This window comes from Balearica regulorum, chromosome 10 (genome assembly GCF_011004875.1).
Source record: "Balearica regulorum gibbericeps isolate bBalReg1 chromosome 10, bBalReg1.pri, whole genome shotgun sequence".
NCBI lineage: Eukaryota > Metazoa > Chordata > Aves > Gruiformes > Gruidae > Balearica > Balearica regulorum.
Genome location: NC_046193.1, coordinates 9,042,132 through 9,067,922, shown reverse-complemented (window position 1 = coordinate 9,067,922; position 25,791 = coordinate 9,042,132). Strand labels below are relative to the sequence as shown.

Here is a 25,791-nt window from a genome sequence, read left to right as displayed (position 1 = left end):
TCATGCTTCTATTCCCTCTTGCCTTCCTCTTAGCCCTCAAACCGCAGTGCAATCCTTAAGAGTTGGGGCTTTGCTGTTGCTTTTTAACAACGGTCCAATTTCTGTGCTTCCTGTCTTTCCTTGATCTCTCTTATATTTTGATCAGTACTGAAAACTCCAAACTGTTCAGAAAAGTCAGTAACAACAAGATTTCTGCAGGTCCTTGAAGCATTTCTACATCATAGCTGTACCCAAAGCACGCCTTCCGTTGAATGCACATAACCAGACAGCAGAACCTGTCGCAGCATCACAAGCGTTAGAGGAACACCAAGACAAACCGCTTCAGAGAGCAGGTTCTGTGTGAGGCACCTCGCAGAAAAGAGCTCCAGAGTCAGATTTTACAACTGAATAAACTATAACGTTTCCAGGGTTTGTAGCTACTTCTGCACGAGTTGCAAAGTGCTGTGAACAGTTAACAGTGCCTTCTGACAAGCTACAGGTACACTGTTCGTATCCCGTCCAAGTACCGCTGAGAGCACTTTGGGCTGCAAAATATTGCAAAGTCTAAAAAGAAATTTAGGCTGTCAAAACTCATATTAGGTTTCCAGGCTGGGAGTTTAGAAAGATTGATTTCTGATTTAGAAAGTAAACAGCTTGGATAAATAATCCATGAAGCACATCAAACTTCAGATGCTCCACTGCTATTTTAAATGCACTTTTCAAAAAGTCATTTCAGTCGTTGGTTTGGAGTGCTCGAAGTCCAACAGACTTCGTTTTCCATCGTGGATGTCCAGGACCCTTCAAGAGCTGACTTCAGTCTTGTGGACATTATTCTGTCAGAAAAATATTAATACCAATAGATTGTAAATCTAGTTATTATGTGCCTCATTCAAAATTAGTGAGATAATAAATATGCAAACAGACTTTTGTGAAATACTAACATGAAAGTAATGCACTTGTTACAATAGGAGTTTAATAAAATTATGTAGAATAGCTATTCTCAATTATTTTTTATCCTTGTATTTTCCAGAAACTGATATCAACGTAATTACCATCTATTTGGTTAAAATTTAATCAAACACCTAAGCATTTAACAATCCATCATTAAAAATTTTTGCATGGTATCATTATACTAAATAAACATTTATGTCAGAATTTTTTAAAAAGTGGCAGCAATTTAAGTTACACTTTTATGTCTATATTTAAACTCTATATCTAGCAGTTGAATTTCAAAATTACTAAAATTCAGGTAGCTCCCCTCAAAAGACAACAACAAGCTATCTAATAATAATAAGAGTTGAAGGATTAGACCCAGAAGCTATAGAGTTTATGAACTGGACTAATTCTGTTCCCCACCCCTCTTCTGCTATTTGCGTTTTTCTCCTTAAACCTCTGAAGTCTCACCTTTTGTAGACTTTCAAAAAATCATTAAATATGCCTTAAAAAGTACATGGTTCACCTATGTAAACCATTGGAAAATCCTAAACTATCCGTCTGCTGATCTCACAAGATGTTTTTCTATAGCCAACATATATAGTCTAAGAGTAAGGATGAGAGATTCAAGGACACGAAATGCAATGAGGAGTTAACAGCCAGCAAAATCTGGCAGACAGGACCTAACTCTGGTATAGTTTTGAAAACCTCTTCTTTAAGACTCAGCCATATGTTATAGATCTGAAAAAATGAATAATGAAAACCAGCCTTATACCATTATTCCTTTTTTATCCCACTAAATTAACTTTAAGAGTATTCTTAAAAGAAAGTAATCCTTTCCTAAAAGCTATTTGATTAATCCTCTTCTAGCCTTGTGACATAAAACTGAAATAATGTCAACCATCTTAAAGTATTGGCACTTGAACTTCTCCTATGCTCTGTAGAAAGTGAAACTACAACAATCTGAAAAGAAAACATCTAGTAATTCAGGTGACACTAGCCTTGATTCTATTAAAAAGGAATAGCCTTGCTTTTTCATTATCACATCGCACGCACGCAGAGAAAACTCAGCTGGAATGTAAGGCGAGTGAACTAATGAACTTAATTAACACAGAGAAAATAAAAGAACTACCCTGCAAATGTGCGTGTAGAATGAAACCATTCAGCAAATGAACCAGTAGCCATAACAAAATTTTGTATGACTTCCTCCTGTCCTTGGGGTCAGAGGTACGGAAACTGGGCAGGAACCAAGCATTATAAATCTTTACCAATCTTAAATTTGGGGATGTTTTCAAGTTTGTAAAAAGCAAAGTGCAAGTTACTTTTACTGCTCCATTGCAAACTCCAGCCACCTCCTGAGAGTATTGAAAACCAGAAATAATACAACACTGTAAGAGATCTTATCCTCACTCTGTTCAGTTGGTACCAATACTCGATACATTTCTATCCTAAGAGCTCAGACACAATCACATAAATAGCATGAGATCGTAGAGGACTCGGGTGCCAGTGCAGACCACACGACCGCAGTTTAAGTGTGCTTTACCTCCTCGCCAGTAACGGCATAAAAAGAGCAGTTGGGTATCACATTGGTCTATTTTTACACAACAAAATCTGTCCAGTTTCTAGTGGTTTGAAGAAACGTGGTGGGAGGAGAAAGCCTCTAAACCTGTGTGGTTGTATCGGCTCCATATGCAACAAATTCTTAGATATATAAAATCATACAATTGTTTTGGTTGGAAAAGACCTTTAAGATCATCGAGTCCAACCGCTAACCCAGCACTGCCAAGTCCACCACTAAACCCTGTCCCAAAGCGCCACAACTACATGTCTTTTAAATACCTCCAGGGATGGTGACTCCACCACTTCCCAGGGCAGCCTGTTCCAATGATTAATAACCCTTTCTGTGAAGAATTTTTTTTATTATTATTATTTTTTATGACAGCTTCAGGGAAGAGTTTTCCACTCGGAGCCTCTTCCAAGGGCCTGAACACAAACTCCACCACGGTGTTTCTGTGAATCATCACAAGGCAGTTTATATCTTAGGAAACACATCCCCAAGCAGAAAGGAAGTGATCAGGAGGCCAAATTTCAGTTAACAACAATGATAATAAATTCTTTGAAATTTGTTTTTAATAGATCATCTCCTAACAGAAGATGTTACTCTCTTTTTTATCTCTCCCCAAACATTTTTCTCTGGCAAACAATTAAGTCAACAAAACTACAGGATGGTTATAGAATCACTTCAAAACCTGTAACATCCAATACTCTTGCTGGGTCTATGCTTGGCAGTTGGCCCCTATATATTTTTTCTTTTTTTAAATCATATTAAAGCCACAGAGTCAAGAGGAATTACTGCATTTTAAACAGAGGCAAGCACAGAGACAGTATCCCGTATAAAGCAAGATGAGCTACTCTTTAAGCCTATGGAAATACCGTGACAAGACAACTTGTTATGGCAATACAAATGGTAAATTAATCTTATATCCCCAAACACACTAACAGGCACGATTAAACGTAGTAACTCTACTTAGCAACAACTTGAAATGAGTCTTTAATAACACAGAATAGCTTGAAACCATACCCACCAGGTGAGAAAACCTGTGTTAAAAGTTCAAATATAAGTAACATTTAGAAGGTTATTTCCTCATAACTTGCTAAAACTGCAGCTCTTGGTTCACATCCCTGACAAAAAAAAAGAATCTCCCAAAGCCCAAATACTGCAGGGTAAATCTTTACAGTCAGCTCTCACAGATTCTTACTTTGGCCATTACTCAAACATGCAATATATAACGCTGATGAGTTAAACATCATATCACCCATTTTGATTTATTTCTTTCAATTCACTGGGAATTTTATTTATGTTTATAACTACAAGATTTTTATTAGTGGTGCCAATAGATTGGGTCCAGGGATAGACAGTTCAGTGCTTAGACCATTATACAGCATTACAGAATATTGATTAGAATACCTATAGAATAACTAAGGACAAAACTAATAACATTACTAAGAAAAACGCCCAGAAGGGATCAGGTCTAGCCTAACCAAATAATATAGTTTCAGCATTGCTGAAGAGAATACCAGCAGTCTAAAAAATGAACTCTTCCAGTTATTTTTTTTTTAAATTGGTGTTTTTTCACAGTCAATAAAAATATTAATATAATTTTATTTCTCCCTTATATCATTTTTATGTACTGACACAATATTATCTATACTGTCCTCAAGACATAGAAGATGATGTTTGACCAATAAAAAGCACAAAAGCACTTTCTTTATGTGCTTTCTGAATTTCCAGAATATCTGAGCACAAAGAGCGCAGACTGGTGCTGTGGCACATACCACTAATTCAAAGCATTTAATCCTATCTTCCACACATCGGCCAAAGCAATACAAACACCAAAAAAATTCCTCTTTGGTAGCAGAATTATATACACTGTGTATTATATCAGCCTGCTGTCCTCCTCCACTTGAATGTACACTATCAAATCATTCTGGCCATTATTTTATATTGAGCAGATGGTATGATGAGATTTTTGATAAAGAACAACAATCACCCAGCAAGGGTTGCAAAGGGGTCGCTGACACCGAGATTAACAATTGATTAGCTTTAATGGACCGTGACAGTAATAAACAACGGAGCCCTACACAAAGATTTGATTGTCCTGTTAATGCTGCTGACACAAACGGCTTTTAACTGGCTTCCTGAAAGTGTTAATATCTTCAAAGCCTCAGCAAATGAAGGACTTTGTCAAAGTGAGAACTATCCTGCGGTGAAGAAGCACTTACTGTAGCCCTCTAAAAAATCTTCTATGAAGTGCATTTCTGATTTATTCAGACAATAGCTCCTATTTCGCCAAGGCTTAAAGTTCAAAAAAATAAAATGTAGCTCACCTCTGCAAGGCTGGAAAGTAATAGAACTCTACAGCATTTGAATACAGAAGCCAGGCATTCATCGAATACAACAATAATATCAATTATCACTTTCAATGTGCTCATTTTATCCTTACTCCAACATGGGCTGACAGATCTCAGTATCGTAGCCTTCTAAACTCTATTTTTTTATCCTTAGCTCGGAAAAGTTCACTTTCTCTTTCCCTTTCTGCACAGAAATCAGTAATTTGCATCATACTTTTATTAAAATAAAATGTTTTGTGATTACTGAAGTAACCATAGTGAAATCTGAAAATAGAACTTGCAGATCTGTGCATTTCTTAGATACATGTATGGGAAAAAGTCTATGGAAAAAGTCTCTGTTTCCCTTAATGCTTAAGCTCAAAATTTAAATGGACATATGGCAAATATTCACAGAAGGTTTTAAAATTAAATCTAGATAGCTAGGGACAAAGTAAACAAAACTCCACCTTACATGGCATTCAGGAAACCAAGGATGTAGGAATTCATTACAGGTAAGGAGGGTTTTAGTCATTTAAGTATTGAGTAACAGTTTCCATTAAACTTTCCATTTTAGATTAGATTACTTGGTTTCTAAATTAACCTGTTTTTTTAATTATGTGTCTTATTTAAGCAAAAGTAGCAAAGGTTTTTCTTTTAAGCATTTTTTAACCGTGAGCTGCCACAGTGCTTCTCCCTCCCATGTTATTCCTAAAGGCAACGTCTTGAGCCAGTAACGGTACGGCTCGGAGGGCTTCTAGGTAAGGGCAAAAACTGTGTCTGCTCTCGACTCAGACCCAAATGCAAACCATTTGCACAAATCAAGGTCATACTAATCCCATCCCTGTGGGTCCCACCCCATCTGCACATTTAACTCTCTATGGAACAATTCCTTGCCAGTACACTGCAACAATGAAACATGCTGCTAATTACCACGTTTAAAAATCTTGACCTAAGCAGACATGCAGGGAATTTAAATGAAATCTCTAAAAGAGTAAAATCCACCTGCTTGGTCTCCCAACTCACAACTGCTAAATGTGTAACCTGTCAAAATACTGAGCCAGCTTTCATTAATTCCATTTTCTGTAATCAACATCCTTCTATTACTCACATCCTCAGCTTTCTACAGCAGTTCTTCAAGTAAGCTATTGTATAAACTGTTATATTATACTCTATTGATTAATATTTATGAAAATAATTATTAATTACCTGTAAGTCAGCATCAAACTCATGTTTCAGGTAAGCATCTTCTGCAGCTTCAACAAGACGCTGAAAAAAAGAAAAAAAAAGTGTATTTTTAAAATAATGGATAACGTCTTTAAATCCAAGTGTTCCTTCCAGTATAACAACAGAGATTGATAATTGCGTAATTCATTGTCAACACATGATATCTGCCATGATACTTCATAGAATAGAAATAAATGATCTGGATTAAAAGAAAAATGATCAAGTTTTTTAAACCTTCATCATCCATGATAGGTGGTACAAAACTCTCAAAACAGCTCAACTACTAATAAATAAATAAATAAAGCTATTTTTTCCACTAGTACTCAGCATACTGCAGCTCCCATTCCAATACTGGTTTTTGAAAGACGACAAAATAAAGTTACTTTCACATGGGACCTTAGTTTGCACATAGAAACCCTGCTGAAATGTTCTTTAAATTAAAATAGGGAGTATTTCCTAATAATGCATGTGATTGCAAGCAACTGAAATAAAAAGGAATTTCAAAATAATACATCAAATATAAAAGATTAGAAAAATAGAGACTAGGTTTGTTTACTCAGCAGATTTGAAGTGTTGTACATACTACCTTAACCTGATGCATAATTGCAAGAAGATTTTTCTGGAATTACAGAAGAAATATTTTTCTGAATTACAGCAATTCAGTAGTACTTTTTTTTCCTCTTAATAATACCCAAAACTCCCTGTAGTAGTTCTTGTTCCTTACATATCAAATGAAGGAAAAAAAGGGCTAGCACTAGAACACAGCTACTTGAAAAATTTAATTCATATAGAGGTTTGCTGCAGACATTCTATCATGAAGAGACATTATAATCCTTCTAAGTTGTTATTCAGGGTTCTTTATAGTTCTAAATATTTTAAATATGGAAGTAACTCCTAGTTTTTATTTAAGCTACCTGAACATTCACATATGCACAACTCAAAATTAATCAAAGAATGAACTGTCACAGAATACTCAATATATTACTTTTATTTTCTTTGATCTATCGGACACTGGGACACATGTAGATTTTCCAACATTTTGTATCATGAAGCAAGTGAGCTCCAGGCTCTCGCTCATGATACACGGAGAGGACAGCCACGCGCATGTTTGCGTCCCTTTTCAGAACTGTATGCACTTTTATCAAGTCTTTGGATATAAATCAAGACGGAATCGGAATTCACATTGATTGCTATACCATTTGAACTATAATGGAAACTGAAGCAAGAAAAATATTTCAGGTTGCCAGTTCAGAACAAATGGTTCAACAAACCCTTGACAGTTTAAAGCAGAACTACGTTGGTTACAGGGAGCATTTGTGTTCACCCAGGTCTGCAAAGAGCAGCACGTCACAGCCTCTCCTTCCTCATCTCTGTCTCATCGTGAAGCTTACCCACGCGTGAGCACAAACCTCACTAAACCCTCAGTCCTCTGCTGGGCTTCTGCATCTTCCCTGCAGAGCCCAGCAGGGAGGTTTTTCCATACCTTTTTCTTTAGTGCAGAGTTGCAAATCTCAAAGATTTGATTAAAAACTGGAAACACCAATGCCTATGTTGACAGACGAGCAAGAGAGAACAGATAAAGTCCACCTTCCCAGAGCCCCGTGCTGTGCGCGCATCCCTGTCGTTTGACTGTTTCCGCCTTTAAAACTCTTGTCCCATGTAAACCCAGCTGGTCGTAGTGAACCCTTTTGACCTAAACTGGAATCGAACTGAAATGGTTCCAACACCGGGCAAATCAAACCAGAACTGAACCGAAAAATGTACCAGCTCACCTTCCCACCCACACGTACAGGGGTGAAAGAACCCAGCAACTAATGATGCATCGCAACAGGATACGTCAGGGGAAGCCATGAAAAGGTATTTCAAATGAAACAATGACGTTCTATGGAATTGTTCCTACTGCTCCTGTGCTGTATGAATAGTAGTAATAACAGACCTTGCAATTTGAAAGGTTATCAAACATTAATTTGAGCCAGAATTATTTTGCATTTAGAATTTTTAAAAAGTAGCACAAATTGACTATTCTAAGGAAGAAGTTTCACAGCGCCTGAAATAGATTCTTAAAAATTTGAATGGTCTCAGAAGTCCATCCTTAGCATGTGACTTGCTGAAAGTATTTTACAAACCTAGCCCTCATTTTTCAAGTATGAAAAAGGCATTTTATGTAAAATAACTACTCTAATTCAATGCATTTCTACAGGTGTGTACTCCTTAATTTAAAACCATAGTTGCATTACTACTCTGTGCACATCTAATACAAAAGATCATGACTGTGATGAGTTTGAGAGGGAAAAAAAGTAAAAGAAAGGTCAAAACAATTCTTCATACAGAAATTAATAAAGGAAAAAGAGAAACATGTTTTTCTTTCTGGGCTGAAATACTTAGTTACCGGAAGACAAATTATTATTGTATTTCATGAGATACCAGTGCCTACATATTAGTACCTAGTGGGCTAGAAAAATAATTCATGGCTTCTTATATAGTTTGTATTGATCCCAATGTGTTTCAATTACATTTTTGCTTCACTGAAATAAATTTAAACTAAGATTTATCCCTCCACATAAGAAATAGCTAGAGAAGCATAAGATGGGTAATAGTAGAAACATCTGGTAAGGAGGGCAGCTCAGAAATGAAAAGTACTGATTGGTACTTTATTGATTTATTCATTAAGATTTCAGTTGTTACATCTGCTCTTAAATAAAAAGTTACCTACATCTAAGCAACATTGTCTACAAGAAACAGAACAACCAAAAAACAAATCATCTACCGACATGTATTCTTCCTTGAACACGTAGGCACAAACATGCACACTATGTGCTTCACCCTCACAGATCTAATAAAAAAATTAAAATTTTGGTACATAGACAACACAAGCATATGCTGCATTTTCTGTGTGACAGTCCTTAACCATGGTTTGCTTTAAAATATCTCAACACCATTATGAAGGAGACTGTGAGAAATCTGGGAGAGCTACAGAACAGGTAAGCTAGTAATAAGCCTAAATCCACAAAATGACCTATTAGTGGATATACACAGATGATACCAGAATGCAGAAATTGTATACAAATGTTTGGGATTTTTTGTTGATTTGGGGGTGGTGGGGGTGGTTTGGTGGTTTTTTTGTTTGGTTTTTAAAAAAAAAAAAAAAAAAAGTTCCCTAAAGGGATGAAGCATGATGCAAGAAATTCCTTAACACTCTGGAGGCAAAAATATAAAAACCACATGTAATACTGCAACATTTTTATATTGAGGCCAAAAATCCCTTTTAAAATATTTTAATGACTGAACAGTTATCTAGCAATTGTTCTCAACATTAGCATGATTAGCGATTTTAATTTAATAGTTTATAATGACACTCTTAATACAAATGCCAATATATTTTCATTTTAGTAAACACGCTCTAAAATCATTGCTGTAGCAAGTAAATGCTTACCAAGCTGTGGTTATCCTCAAGGGAATTGTGAGTTTTCTATATGCATTTACATGGAATGAATTACGAACATTGAGTGAGCGTGGTTACACCATTTAAGGGTCTATATTTGAGGAGTATTTAGCTCTGCGTGTGGAAAGGTGTTTGGGTATGCATGCACAGACAAGTCAAGGGCAGCATAAAATCTTTAGATAAAATTTTCACATTCTATGGCATTAGTTCAAATGAGGTTCCCCCAGTTAAGGAACTAATCCTTATAACTTTCCCAATATGTCTAAATATGAGGAAGATTAACTGACTTATCCAGCATATCACAATGCAGCATGGGTAAAAATGGGACACGAGCCAGGAGATGGAACAAATATGACACCCAAAAAACCCCAAAATGGTCACCAAAACACAAAGTTTGGTATTTTTAGCAATGCTAGTATCACAGATAATGTAGAGAATGCTGAGAGAAGAAAAAGAAATGTTTGCTTCCTCTCAATAATGTTTTAGAATATGTAAATCACTGAGCTATTTCTGAATAGGGTAATTTTCTTGAGAAATGATATTTTAATTTCAGGGAACTGATATTGCCAGATAAATTCTCATTCAAGTTAGGTTGTGATAGAGATAGCAAAGGAAAAGTGAATGAAACAGAATGGATGAGGGAAAAAAAGAATTCAAGAGACAGTAAAGGGAAAATGGAACAGGTGGGCAGAAAGGTGAAAATAAACAAAGAACAACTTCAAGGACAAACCATCACATGAACATCGAGAACATAGGATACCTATTTTAGGTTCTGAGAAGATCTTTTCTCTTTCTATGTGCCTTTTAAGGGTTTCAGCTTAATTTTCAATGATTCTTTTTCATTAGAATCCCATTTTGAGGTTAGATTAAATAAATTCATAAGTATCAAAAAGTTTGAAACAGTTTCTGAACTCCTGAACTGTAGAGGGTCACTAACCTTTATCCGTAAATGCTGACTGAATTTATGTCCTTCCCTCTTTTCAGCTATCAAATCTTTAAGAAGCACATTTATATTTCATTGTTTCTTTTCTATTTGTCTAAGATAAACCAACTGCTACACATAAATCCAGATATGTCGCTAAAAATTGCTCTTGTCCAAACCAAACGGCTACAAATTTCAAAAAAGGATAGAAGACTGCACTACCTTAATTATAACTAGCATCAACTAGGTACTGATACTATCTCAGTCCATAACATTAATAGTTTATATTCCATAATATCAATATGATAAAATTTCATTTCAAAATAGAAAAAAACCCCTCCTATATTGTGATGTACTTAAAAAGAAAATGACCGATCTACTCTCTCAATTGTAGATGCTCCTTCTTTACTCAGTCCCAGGCTTATGCCTCACTGCTCCAAAAATAACCAAGCAGCAGAGCTTCAGTTCTGTCAGTTAAAAAAATGTGAGCTTGTCAGCAGCCCTTCTACTAACATAGTCTTCCCAAACTCACTAGATTACGCCTTAGCATTCCTTTCAGTACATTATGTCAGTCTTGCCGGTTTGAGCTGTTACTGCCGCACTGTCCTGAGCAATGCAGAATTATCGTTTTAGGTCTATGAGAATTTAACCCAGAGAACGCCTGACGAGGGCCACCAAATCTGACCTTGCTTTGAGCAGTGGGATATCACAGTCATTAAAAGAAAGCGTAGATAACCCTGTAGGATGTTCTTGTATCCTAGCATCTGAATGCATTCAGCCAACAGAAAAAAAAAATAGCCCCACACTTTCTCATCATTTTCCCATGGCATCAGATCTGTTTGAGGTTCACCTCCTATACAAGCCTTGTATACAGCTTCAAGGCTGATTTGAGATGTGTTTGGGAAGTAAAAAAAAAAATTTCAAATCCATCCTTATTAAAAATAACAAAAAGTCTAAACCCAAGGAAAACCTATGAATATACTGCACTGAAAGTTTGTCTGGAAAAAAACAATAAATCCAATATGTAAGGAAAAAAAACTAGGGATTTGTCTAACTTTAAAAGCCTGTCTCCCAAACTCCTATGTATGGAATTGTAACAGGGATTTGTATCTTAATCAAATGTAAACAAAGTTTTTAAATAAAGACAGCAGGTAGCAAAATAAAGGAAAACTAATCCCTGTTCGTAACAGCTTATTTTTTTCATATTTTGTAGCAAGTTTTCTGGTACATTACCAAGCAAAAACCAGTAGTATTCTGTATATCGAAAATACTTACAATTACCAATAGTTACCCTTCTTCAGGTGAAATGGTGCAATTTTAATAACCTTACTATTGATTTGAACATCTAATTTCCAATCAAAATTTACAGTAATTGAGCTGTGAACATGCCAAAAATATTTTCTACAGTGCAGCCAGGTAACTATTTAAAACATAGTTCAGCAGTTGAGTATATTCCTGGGAGAGAAACCAGAACTTGTGTTTCAATCATCAGAGCAATTTGCTTCACCGGCTTCTTCACGAGAAGCCTGTGCTGTGCACGTGGGAGCACTCAGTAATAGATGAGCAAACTTTAAAAATATTACCCACGTACCTTCCCATGACTTCCCTGTTTTGGGGTTCATTTCAGAAGTGAAAAAGGGATTTCCATTCCAGGAAACCTGTAAGGCTGCAGGTGCTTTGAAAACTTCTGAAAAGCTTGGGCTGTTTTGGGAAAGAACAAGATTTATTAGCATTATGTGAGCTTAGGTAATATTCTGGCATGGGTGGTAATTCTGCCGCAAGTCCTCCCTATTTCCATCGGAGCTCTGGGGTTTGCTTCTTTCACAGTTCATTTAGTGGAGAAGGTAAAGAAGCCAACAGGGAATATTTGATGTTGTTCATCAGTATCCCTATTATTTCCTATGCTCTAAAACAGTATCATATAACATGGCAATGAATGCACCGATGTGCAAACAGGCCTCTCGGTCTCACTATTTTATTGCAAATAGCTTTGCACATGCTCGCCATGACCAACAGAGAAGCACTGTAGGTATCAGAGACTGATGGTGACCTTGGAGGAATATGTGCTACCATCAGAAACACACATGTTTTTAGACAGGCCAATGACAACGGACTTGCAATTTGGCTGTTGTTATCCTTGAGATTGGGGGGGGGGGGGGGGGGGTGTGTGTGCGTAGAGCGAGACACAGACAGCTTCTTCAGAAAGCCCATCAGCATATTTTATTTCCCACTCTGTTTTCCTCAGCTACAAGGTATTTTCTAAGAAATTACATCACTAAAATTGCTGTTGCTGTGGCTAAGAAACACTCAAAACTCCTGTCACCTTGATATTAGAATTCCTAGTGCTTGTATCTTAAGACAGATATCAATCTTGCAACTAATGCCATACAAAAAAAATGACTGCTCTATGCCTACTATCAAATTCCACTACTACGACTCACTAGACAACACTCAGTCACAGTCAGTGCCACATCAAAGCACAAAGCACAAATTACAAATAAAAGATAAAAATAAATTAAAAGCCTAGCAATTATTGCAAATAATGTCAATTATCCACTTATATTTATTCAAGACTGGCAGGTTGATCATTTTTAGATTGCTAGCTGGTTTTTTGAAGCAACATAAAGAGTTCAGCTTGGCAAAGAGCTGGACAAACAGAAATGAAACCATAAATGGATTAAAGTACGTGAAACTCGCACGTTGTGTAACAGTGGCTAAGACAATCCTGGAGTAATTAAATGCATTTCTAACTGAACTAGGTCAACACTATATTTAGTTGTGGCATCTGGAGATTGCCATGGTATGGAAGGAAGACTGCAGATGAAGAAGGTAACACATTTGTCTTGTCCTGAGTTCTGCTGTGCTCAAGGCTGTGCAAAGCCAATATATCAGATTCCAAATATGCAGATTATCAAATCTGCTCCTACCATGTTATTATGTCTACCACAGAGCAGAAGGGAGTGATGTGCTAAATAAGGTTTTCTTCCACACTTTTAATTCCATATGTCCCAGCCATCGAGGAATCAGTTCAACTGCAGATACAACTTAAAGCTGTTTCAGGGCTATTTAAAATGGGATTTGCCTGCCTGGGGTACAGCAACAGCCAGTTCCTTCAGCCACCTCTCCTACCTCAGAGCCAAGGGGAAGGTTCTTCAGCATACCACACCAATCATGCATTCATCCAAGGGTGGGTAATTCTCAGGAAATACCTTTATGTATCTTTTAATTCCACTTGCAACATGGCAACACAATTTGTAAAGTTTGGCTTTCAATGAATAATTCAAAACTGGGACTGCTCTCTTCCACATAAATTTTAAAAAAGTAATAATATTTACAATGTTACTTTGCAAAACACCTTCCAAAATCAAGAGAAGCTGGTCTGCGTATGCATCTAAATAGCCACCTGTGTACACATACATTTATACATATTTATTCAATACTAACCTGTAAGTATCATTATGAACCTTACTCCTGTCCCCTGTACTGAAATCACTAGATTAAAACATCTGATTTATTAATCTTTTCCATGCATTTAAGCTACCACGGGTCACACTCTTTACCCGTCACAATCACTACCCTGTTTGGATAATGCCAGACTGTCTGTCTGCATTTGAGTACAGAGTACTTACACAATGTCTGAGCAAAAATAGTTTGCCCTCAGCTCTGACAGCTCTCGACACCATTGCTGGACGCTTGGCAGATATTACTGAAGAAAGATTTGGGATAACTGTTTTCATGCAAGTTCATTTAGTGCAAAATTTTCCTTTGGTAGGAATCATCTTACCTAACCTCAGCTATTTCAAAGCTAATCATCTCTCTACACAAGTTAACTGAACATCCTTCATAGGTAGAGACGGAAACTCCAAAGGCGTAGTTTGTCCCATTCTAAAAGAGGTCATAAGTTATGGGAAAAACTTTGGAGCTTTTCCTTCACTCTTTTCTTCATTAGATGTTTAACTCTATATGAATGAAGTAAAGGGAGATGAATCCCACACCATATGTGCAACATGAATGAGCTAAAGAGAAATGGAAATATTCCCATGCTCGCTCAATAGGGGAAAGAAGTCTTGAGGCAACACTTTGCCCTGACAGCAGTCCTGGGACTAGTCTAGGTGTTTCTGTTCACATTTAGAAGCACCAAGTGAAACCAATTGTCTTTGTTTTGTTCCCTCTCTCAGCTTTTTCCTCACCTCTACACTAAGGTTCAATCCCTCAAGTTAATTCAAATTCAGCTTGCAGTTTGTGGTCTAGCTCAACAAAATCAGCTATGATATACTGTCCTTCTTCCAGTTTCCAACCAGATTACTATCACACAACAGCAAAAAATCCTCACGATTTATTACTCAAAACAAAGGTCAGTTCCAGAGTTTGCAGGAACTTATTTCTGCTGCCTAGCCCAGCACTCAATCACAAGACACTGAGCCTTGGCTTTGCTTTCAAACCAAGCCATGAAAACAGTAGGTATTACTCTCTCAAGTGAAGTCAGTTGGACTGTTTGTCAGGATTTCAGTTGCTGATAGACTAAATTAAAGGGAAAATTTAAAAAAAAAAAAAAAATCAAACTCAGTTTTCTAGTAAAACCTTCCCAACTCCCTATTGCAAGTGGAATTCTTTAAGCTAGATATTGAGGCAAACCGAGTATTATTGCGAAGATATGAAGAAAGACTTCATGAAGTAAAGGGATAGTGTCTCTTCAACACATGGATCCAGTTTAAAATGGGGACACAGTGAAGATACCGTAGGAAATATTCCATCTCTCACAATAACTGTCCTGAGAATTTAAATAAATCAGTATTAGCATTGTTGTATTTCTATAATTTTATAACAAAAACATTACGTTAAAGAGTTCAAACAGTATTATGGATGCAATGCCAAACTAAGTTAGGAAATGCCAGAACGAAGTTGCCTCTGACTTCAATCCCCTGTATTATAGTACATTTTGTCTCTATGATTTTGCTTGTTTAGAACACCAAAAAATACCATCTAAGACCTTTGCAGTGTTCACTAACAGTGATGAGGGTATCCATTTCTATGTGTAGCAGTAATGGATTTTGCATTCACCCGAGACATAGCGTTACATCTCAGGTTATACAGACAGGGATTCTTTGGCCCGCTTCAATGCTGCATCATACCCAATTCTGCCTTCAAACATCACCATGGCTTACTGCTGTTCCTTTCCTATCTGACCATGGCCCTAGACCTACTCCTATTTCTTTCCTACCCCTCTCTCCACATCCTGAGCTCATTAAGCTCATATTGAGTGTCCCAAACAGCAATGCTAAGGTTTTCCATATTAGTCTCCACCTCTTCTCTAGCACCTACCAATTATTCTGCCTCCTTCATATCAGCCTTGGCATCCACACTGCCAAGCGTGTTCACAATCAGTCTTTTCCAAGTCTCCACCAATAGCTCCTCATTCCTCACTCTGCCAACCTATATTTCCAATTTCCCTTATTCCCTGTACAATCTCATTGAACCCATCTAGAATATCTTGTACCATTTATATTTCTAAATCCCAGCACAATCCAATCCTGTTCCCTTTGTCTCCTTAAACGATCTCATTCTCCATTCTCTGTTCTCCTTGTGGCAGTACCTTCCTCAGCCGCTCCTAAATCCATCAACAAACTCCCTCAGCTGCTGACCCTTCCATTTTCCTGTACCCTAACATGAACACGGAGAGAGATGAGACAAGAAATCTCTCTCCTTAAGTCTCCTTAATCTCTCTCCTGGGTCTAGAAGGCACAGTGCCTCAGGAGAGGAAGCCTTTGTTTCCCCTGCCTGCTGCTGGCTCAAGCCATAAGAAACTAGTGGTGCAATTGCCGGAAAGTCTTGTTCAACCATGTACTGAAAAATCACAGTGCAAAGAATTTCCGAAGATTTCATTTACAGTTTTGTAATGTTTCTAATGGCCATGTGCCTCTATGTGCAGTTTCCAAATGACAACAACTTGATCCAGCTGGAATAGATTTTCAAAGAAAACCTTGTGGCAAGGCCACATCCCTGACAATTTCAAGAGTTGGTTCCTAAGCATAGGAGTGCTATAGAGTCTTAATTAAAAGAACATCAGTATTATTTTTAAAAGAGTAAACCAAAGCATTTTTCTTAGTTTCTTTCTTGGAAACAGCTCTAGTTCAAAGATAAAATTCCAAGCTTTTTTGGTCTCCTGCACCGTACTTTATCATTCTGAAGACTTGATTGTTGTTGAAGATGCTGGAATTAATTACAAAAGCAACTTTCAAAAGCAACTTTTCCAAAGTCATGCTTATATACAGACTTACAAGCCTATGTATAGGTACAGACTCCATCCTTTTTTCGTCTTTTTTTTAATAAATCTTTTTTTAATAATAGTCAGTATTTTTTGCTCTATCTCAAGAACAATATTAAATTGTCCTTGTAATTAAAGGAACATTTGCAAATTCCCAAACCCACAGGAAAGGCTGCATTGCATAGTCAAAACCTTATCTGCTTTACTTTGTAAGGGTAATGAGTTCAAATCCAGTGGGTGTTTTGTTTTTTATTGAGAAAAGTCTTGTAATTTGTATTCTCCTAGTAACTAAAAGATTTCTATACTTGCACCTCTTAATTAGTTTTTATCAACTGAAATGTTCAACATTTAATTATTATATGTTGGTTTATTTGGGAAATGAAGTAAAATATACAACACGGCACCTCATTTCCATTAAGTTTGACACACTTCTAGATTTTGCTATGACCTAGGGAACTCATTTCATAGAATACTCCCATTTTTCTTAATAATTTTTCCTCCTGACTTTCAAAGCACTTCTAAAAAGTACTTGGGGACCAATATCAGTCTTCACATAGCTAACACCTGCAGGTTCAAAAAGTGACAACCCAAGACCGCAACCAAGACGACGAAAACTAATACCTTATGTTCGCAGAGGCAGCAAGTAAATTATAACAACAGTTTTCCACTTATTCTGGATTACAGGAGAATAGTGAATCACCCCATGCAGCTGGCCAGGCTTCCTCTATTGGCTGAACAACTCCCTCGCCCACTACCACAGGCTCTTCAGCCCTACATTTGTCCACAACCAGCAACTATGCTCCAACCTTCAAAGTCCTAACAAGGACAAAGCCACCAAGCTCGTTAATGTTGCTACAAGCAGTTTTAACTCCCAGTCAACTCTGATCCTGAGAAACACGTGCAAAACATTTTTCTTCCTAGCAAACCAGGAAGCCCTAAAGACCTGTAACTGCTGATGCTCCTTACCTTCTCTGTTTTTGCAATCTAAAACTCACACACTAGTGTAGAAGAATCACAAAAATGAGAGATGCAAAGGAGAAAGGAAAGACCTATGCTAGCTCTCTGGTTCCATACGGAGGTAGATTTCGCTTTTGTTAAATCCTTATTCCACTAAGCTGCCTATGTTTTGCAGGCTGAAGCCTCTGTGAACACCTTGATTTTGTACGCTCCAATAAATCTGTACCCAGTGCTGGCAATAGCATGGCCAAAACCAGGTATGAAAATGGGTGACAGTTCCTCCAGCTCAGGGTTTGTGCGGTGATACCAGGAGACTGCCTCAAGCAAACACATAGGACCAGCCTTAGACGTTACCTTTGTGTAACCCACTGACACCAGTGAGAGGGGTTTATAATAGACCTGGTCTATTTGTGCAATGTTAGCTTTTGAAATTGGTTATTAAATCTGTTCGGCTACCTTTCTTAAAGACTAATGTATTAGACTTGGCTTTCAAATACTGTCTTTCATGCCCTTTTAGCAGTTACAATCCATTCCAGAGTAATAAACTGAAGTGATTTGCACTATCTGTCATGAAAAATACATAATACTATTGAAATGAAGATTAAATAAAATATATTTTCTACAACAAAAACATTATAATTATTGTTTTTACTGCATCAGGATACAAAGATGAGTGACACATGCTCAGTAATTAGGCTTTCATCATAGATCCTTGAAAAAATAAACACCGAATTAAAATGAAGAACACTTCTGTGTAACACTGAAACGGTTCAGAATGAGTTCTCACCAACTGGATTTTTTCTAATATATGACACAGTCCATATAAACTATAAGACCTCAATTATATAAGTACTAATAAATAGTAATAAAAATTACCAAAAAACCCAGAGCAATGACTTCTTGCACCAGAAATTTTCTCAGTGGTCTACTGTAACTATTGGTAGAAGATCTGGAATAAGAATTGACTGAAAAGTCTTAGGAGATAGATTCAGTAATTATAGTGAGGGTATACAGAGATAGTGCATATATAATAAACACAAATATTTCTAAAAGAAATTACAGCTCAGTTTGCACTCTTCTTTCCATGGTTCTGTACAATCTTCAATTGCTTATGAGCAATTTGCCTACCACACTTTTTAATTTAAACTATTACAGTGGTGAGTTCTCCTAAAATTTCTTCATTCTCCTCATCTTTAACTCAATAACATAAGGTCATTAACAAATGTTGGCATATTACTAACTTCCCCAAGCTTTCTAGACTAGTCAGATATTTCCTGAACTAACTAGAAGAAACCCTTGCTTTAGCACAGGTCTGACGGAGCGCCACCAAAAAGCCCATCCTCGCCACACAACCTGCTTGCCCAGAGAGCAGCCAGGCATCTTTGTAGCATTTTACGCTGTGAGGAGGTTCCAGTGCAACGTTACCTGAGCGCAGAGGATTTTCCAAGTTTTGCTCTTCCTCAAACGGTTCTTAAAGACACAGCTTTTTACATTCAAAGCCCACCCGTGGTCACTGCAGGGCTGCTGCAAGAGGTCTGGACAGAGCAGGGTTTGATGCAGACACCATGCCACTGGGTGAGGGACAGCAGAGCTGTCTTGGGGCCTCGATGAAGCAGCAGGCGATATAGGTACGTGCCCTCAGCCATGACCACTACACAAACGTGGGGTAGAGAGTTGTATATGATATCACTGTCCTGAACTCTCTCCAAAAACATGCTGCAAGTTTTACCCATAACCATAAAGACAATAATAGTTTCATATAAATTTTGGTTACTTGCTAGTCAATGCTTTAATGTAGTATCATAGTTTTTTAAGTGTCTGTATAAATGTAAGAGTAGTTAAATGTTATTGCAAGGTTGGAGTCTAACGTGAATAAAATCTTTCTCTTGATACCCTCTCCAATCATAGAAAAACCCCACAAAAGTACTACTATTTAAAATGCAACATATATAGCCTTTGCTAAAGACCTGCAAAAAAATTGGCTATCATTTATCATCAGACACTATTTTTCCACTAATTTGTAAGGAAACAAGCTGTGCTTTGCTGGGATCTACCTGAACACTTGGAAAGAAAAATCAACTACTGTATCTTGAATTTTTATGTAAGTGGATCATTTCTATGCATTTCATGGTGTTGATTGATGAACTCAGCAACCTACTGATCTAATGTGCTAGATCCTAATAACGTCGTCAAAACCTGAAATACTTAAAGCACTAACCGAATCTGAAATGTAAGTAGTTCTTGCTCATTAGCAGTCCACTTGTGAAGTGCTCTTTCCCCATCATTGCTCTCTTCCAAGCCTTGTTATTTGACATTCCACTGTCAAAATAAAACATAGCTATAGCTATGCCACCCTTAAACTTTGAAATATAGGGGGTTTTTTTCCCCTCTATGTCTACTTAACAAGTAATTTTCATTATCTAGAGTAGCTAGGAATAAATTATGGTTGCCGTACATAACATTTTCTAGACAGCATAGAATTTTGGGGACAAAGACTGCCACCTTTTGGCAATAACCTATAACAAAAAAAAAAGAGTCTGTTTTCTTATGCAGATACTGTTCTAGTAAACTTTTTTATTGTATTATTTTAGCAACTTATATCCAGCAAACAAACTGAAGAACAAGACATAGGGTTCAAGTGAAGATAATCAGAAAAAACCCTACCTTTAGAATTTCTGTATTCAAGGTTTCTTAGCATAAATGAGAAACGTCAGAGCTAGGGGTTTTTTCTGGAGGACACTATGAGTAGATAGCCCTGACACACAATGTTGAATATTACACAGGAAAACTCATTTGTTTAAAGATAAAAAGATGAAGGAAGGCACGTATGAATTTTAATGCACAGTTTTCTTTTCCATGCAGCACTAATTTAACCTTTGAGTAGGTCTGCTCTGTGCATTAGGTCAGAAGACCTAAAGAAAAGTGAATAAATAATTAACAATGGTATCATAATACAAAATAATATATTTGCCAACCCTAACTGGTATTTCCCACATTTTCAGTGCTTGACCTTGGAAACAATGATTTTCATTTAGGGTTTTGATTTCTTAAGTTTTTTTAATAGCTGAAATAAAAAGGAGTAAAACCAAATTCCATCAAAGAGCACAACAGTTACACTGGCATGGTTTCAACAGAAAGACCTTTATATCTGGTAATGTACCTAATGGAAAAAAAAAAAATCAGGGAAGTGGTTGAGTCACCATCCCTGGAGATATTTAAAAGATGTTTAGACATGATGCTTAGGGACGTTGTTTAGCGGTGGACGTGGTAGCATCTTAAAGGTCTTTTCCAACCTAAATGATTCTATGATTCTACATCAGTATTTTGCTATTGGAGTAAAGTAACTGTAAGAGCAAAAGGCTGGGCCAGCATTAGAAAAGGAAAGGACAAAATGGATTGCCTTGTTTACAGATGTTCATTTGCTGATGGCAGAGGAACGATCAGGCATTACACTGTGTTCTCACTAGAACTGTTTCATCATGAAGGCATGCATATGAACGTACAGATGTACCCTGAAATGACATTAGTACCACAGCTAAGCATACCCTTAGTGCCAAAGAAAATCCCTAGAAGTTATTATCCAGGACCAAAGAGCTTCAGGTGACCAGCCTAACTCACGACTACCATCTTGATAGAAGGTGGCAAAAGACTAACAGAAAGGATGAGCCTTTGGATTCCTTCTGAGAAATGGAAAAAAATAGAGGTAGAATTCTCCTTTACAGGCAACCTAAATCATGGACAGAAATTCTTAGGGAATAATTAGGAAATGGTTTGATGCTTTAGAAGAGTACATAGAGGACTCACAAAGTACTCATTGCAAATGAACAAACCACCCTCTGTCTATGAAATATGCTGAGAAGTCCAAAAGAGAGAAGTAATACAAAGGACAAAGGAAGGGTCAAAACAGGACAAGAGAGGGCCTGAGGAAACTTTTACAAGTTTGTAAGTCAGCAGCGGGGGGTGTGTGTGTGAATTAACATTGTTATTACTTTTATTTTCACAAGATAATGTAAAAGCCAAAACTTGCACAGAACAGCAAAGATGAACTAAGATAGTACTGATAAAGCAGGACAAATTTGTAAGGAAATCATTAAGTTAAAGAACGAACACAGAAAAGCAGACATATTTTTGTTAAAACAAATGCAATTACAGAAAGATCAAAAGAGTATTTTACTGAGCTCCTCAATGCTGAAATTCAGAAAAGCAAACAACAACATGCCTTTTTCCAGACAGCTGAGCCATTTGTAGAAGAATGAAATTGCAAAGAGCTTCAAGAGGCAATCAGAATACTGCAGAGTAACAAAAGCACCAGGTGTGAGTAATCTTGTCACTGAATTATCAAGAACAAGAGGGGGAAAGGAAGTCAAACACTTTATAGGGCTATATGGTTGGTTTGGATTTGGGGAAAAAATTCAAGCATAAAGAGAAAGAGATAAACTGTATTTCAGTTTTGAAAGTTAAAAAAAAAAAATCTACTCATTTTACAGAAAACTAATCTGATATTGCAGAATAGCATCTGGAAGCTCTAGCTTAAAATGCTAGTTTCAAAATCAGTTATATTACACCAGGAAGTTAAATACGTATATATCTTCTACAAATATTGGAGGTGGTTTTGTTGGGGTGGTTTTTTGGTTGGTTTTTTTTTTTTTTTGATTGGTTGGGTTTTTGGTGGTGGTGGTTTAACAACCATTAAAACTGGGAACTTAAATAGAACTCTACTTATTTTAAGAAACTAATTATCTTCACCTTATTAAGATCTTAAAGATCTTAATAGCTTACCCCCTTTAAAGGCTAGTGGTATCGAAAACAAGTGACTAACCTCATGCCATATGGAATTTCATTGATTTAACAGAATTTCAGCAGTATAATTCTGTTTTTACTGGTGGGAGTTATGAAAGCAGATGAAGGGTAGCAGAGCACAGCAGAGCCTGCTACCTGTCTGGCACCATAACCATCCTGCACAGATGGAAGAGGGATATGGTACAGGGTTCCAGGCTTCCACATCACACAGTTCACAGCTCTTTGGAGCAGTATGACAGTACATACTGCTTAAAAAGTATTTTGCTACTGTCAGCAGGACTTCCATATGGGGACTGCCATGTTCCCAATGCACGTATTACACCACTAGCTGAAGAATGCGCCATTTACAGTCTTTTCAAAATCATGTCCTGGTGGTCAGGCTTAATGTCTTTAATATTCTTCCCTTGATAGTTTTCAGCTGACTGAGGAAATAAAGAAAACCATTTTTTAGGACTCAGGTATCAAGGCCAGACATAGGGGTGTAGAACAGTACCGTTGCCTTGGCAGCCTCTGAATTTCTGTTAGTGTTGAGTTTTTTGGGGTTGAGTTTTTCTGGTTGTGGTGGGTGGTTGTTGTTCTGGGGATTTTAGGGTTTTGGAGGTTTTTTGCACATGCTGCTTAGTTCGATTCTCACAAGTTATGTAAGCCTCTTCCCCCCCAAAAAACAAACAAACAAACCCCACCTCCACTTTAGACTGTTTGGAACATGATATTCATACCTATAAAATTATGTATGTAAGGTGTTTCCCTTGAATCTTTAAGAAGTATGAATGATGGCTAAGTCATAATACAATAATACTTGCAAGGTCAATTTTATTACACAAACCTGTAACAGACTGTGTAAATGGTTATTAAATCCTCAATTTTTGGAAGTTGTGATATTGCTTTCTTCTTCAGACATTCAGTAGGGATTTCCAAAAGCAGACGCTGAAACCCAGAAATCTCCTCCGATATATCTTGGAAAATATTTCACTTCCTCATTAATGCAGTCAAACAGCAAAATGACAAAGGTTAAGCCTTTATACAGTCATATAATAGTACAGTACTAGTAAGTACAGTAATGTAACACTGCCAGGTATAAACCTGGCTATTGATATATTAATTCAGATCACATTTTGATACAAAGGTTGCACCAACCACCATCACGCTCAACTATCTGATGAGATAAGGTGCATGGAAGAATAGCATATCTTAATTATACTTTATACACGTGTGCTGTATATATTAACTTCTAACATCTGCAAAAAACACAGTCAATGAAAATTGCAGCTCCAACCCATTTGCCCTGATGCTGTTTATGCAGGCATCGTACAGAGATCTGCCTGATGACCTCCGAAGTAAGAAAGTTATTGTCCCATAGTATTTTCCCAGGCAGGTACTTTATCAGAACAAGAACGTAGAATTAAGACAAAGTGAACCAATGCAACAAAATCATCTTAAAAGAAAGATTTTGAGGAAAATAGCTAGGATAGGACTTATAGAAAGTCCAAATGTGATAATTTTGAACATTTTCAGTTCTACTCTTATAAGCAGTTTCACAGATAATACTTCTGTTTATGCAGACTGTACTGGCTTGGACTAGTTTCCCAAATCATTTACATTGTGATACAGGTTTGTACTGTTTTGAAAATAATTTTATCTCTATTTTAATAGACTGCAGAAAAACTAAAGAAAAGTTTACCACACTAAGTGAGCCAATATAGCAACAATATTGTTTTGTTTATGACTCCCATCTCTATTTTGCTTTATGTTTACGTTTGCTGTGATGCGATGGAAGTATCAAAGGATATGCTAATGATAAGCCATACCGGCAGTGACAGATAACACTTTAAAGGTGAAATGCATAATTTTCTAATAACCTTGGTAGCATAGTCACCTTCCCTGAGACGCACAGTGCAAAGCCACTCTTTTTGCATCACGTTACTCAGCCTCAGAAATTAAGAAATAAACAGCAGGTTTTGGTCTTTTTTCTGTTTTGGTCTTAACACAGCTAGAGCTAAAACTTATTTGAAGTGTCGCTTCTTCAAAATGGATAATAATTTGTTTGAGATTTAACTGTTAAAAGGATAAAAGAGATACCTTTAGTACTGGAAGACAGCTAGTTGTTTTCTGCAGGTATACTGGTAAAGCTGCACAACAATATCTGTTCAGTCACCTTAAACTGCTGTACTAAATTCTTGACTTTTGTAGCAATTATTGTATTCAAATATTGTTTACACATAAAGATCAAACCTTGAAAAATTATGTGGTATTCTCTGCTGAGATGTCTAACTATTTACATCCCCAAAGCAGTTTGGAGTCAGTCATTCACTTCCCAGATCATTTAACAGATTCTACACAGATTTCTTCCACCTCAATTAATATTGCCTAAAACATTACAAGTTGCAAATTTCTTTCACATTAAAGAGAAAACAAATATTAGAAACATTTCCAACCAATTTGCATCTATCTCCTTTATGTTATAACACGAAACACTACTCTCTTCACATCACATTTTGCAACCATACTTTATTCAGTCTATTTCATCTTTGCACGTTATTGTAGGCAAGGGTTTTTAAAAAGCTTTTCTCTCAAAATTCAAATGCAGAGGAGCCCTCCCTGTGTTTTCAAGCCATATATTAATATTATTACAGCACGGATTTTTCAACTTCAAGAATGAGAAGTTTACATACACTAACCAATTTGTGTTTAAAAAAAAAGCCTACAAGAGATGCTAATAGGTAGTGAAATACCTTAATTTCAAATGTGAATAGGCTCGAATTGTACGTTTCAAACCTGAACCAGGATATTATTCTACCTCTGACACCCTACACGAGTGTCAGCACGTTAGGTTCCAGCAGTACAGTAGCCTCCCACTTGCCACAAATATGCCCTTTCCCTCTTCCCAAAAGATAATACATATGCAGTAGTTTCTTTTTAATGTTAGTAACATTAATTGAGTTGGTGTTGCTTTTTAGCCGTTACTTTTCAGTCATTCTTATGCTTTTCTTAACCTACACATTAACATTGCATGCAGCGCAGAGAGCAAGGACAAAGGAATGCGCTCTGTACTTGGAGTGGACAAAAGGAAAATCTGAAGCTGTTTGCCATGCATTCCTCTTAGAGTTCATTCTACGCCTGTGAAAGGTAAACCTACCTCCCACAGCCTTTTATTGTGGAAAGTTCCACTGCACGACAGAACTGAAGCCATTAATGAACTGGAATTGCATATTCGTTCACATCCATTTGCAAATCTCCAATGGCAGTTTGAAAGCTGTTTTTTCCAGGGTCCCACAGTGTAGAATTCACTCAGGGATCTCTGGAATGGTATCTGGCAGAACCCAGATTTCTCCATCCCAGGAGTTTAGAAGGCAAGTAGTAAGTGGTCAGTATCAGCTA

At 36.9% G+C, this 25,791-nt stretch overlaps 1 protein-coding gene across 4 annotated transcripts in view; it reads right to left on the bottom strand.

Annotated features, from left to right (window-relative positions):
- Positions 1-25,791, bottom strand: part of CACNA2D3 (calcium voltage-gated channel auxiliary subunit alpha2delta 3) — a 463,402-nt gene that overhangs the window by 316,770 nt on the left and 120,841 nt on the right. For all 4 annotated transcript variants that reach the window (XR_012837017.1, XM_075761986.1, XM_075761987.1 and 1 more), the window contains exon 4: positions 6,010-6,069. Coding sequence is in view for 3 of the 4 variants with exons in the window: in XM_075761986.1 (XP_075618101.1) it covers positions 6,010-6,069 (60 nt within the window). In the remaining variant the exon portion in view is untranslated. The remainder of the gene's footprint in view (positions 1-6,009; positions 6,070-25,791) is intronic.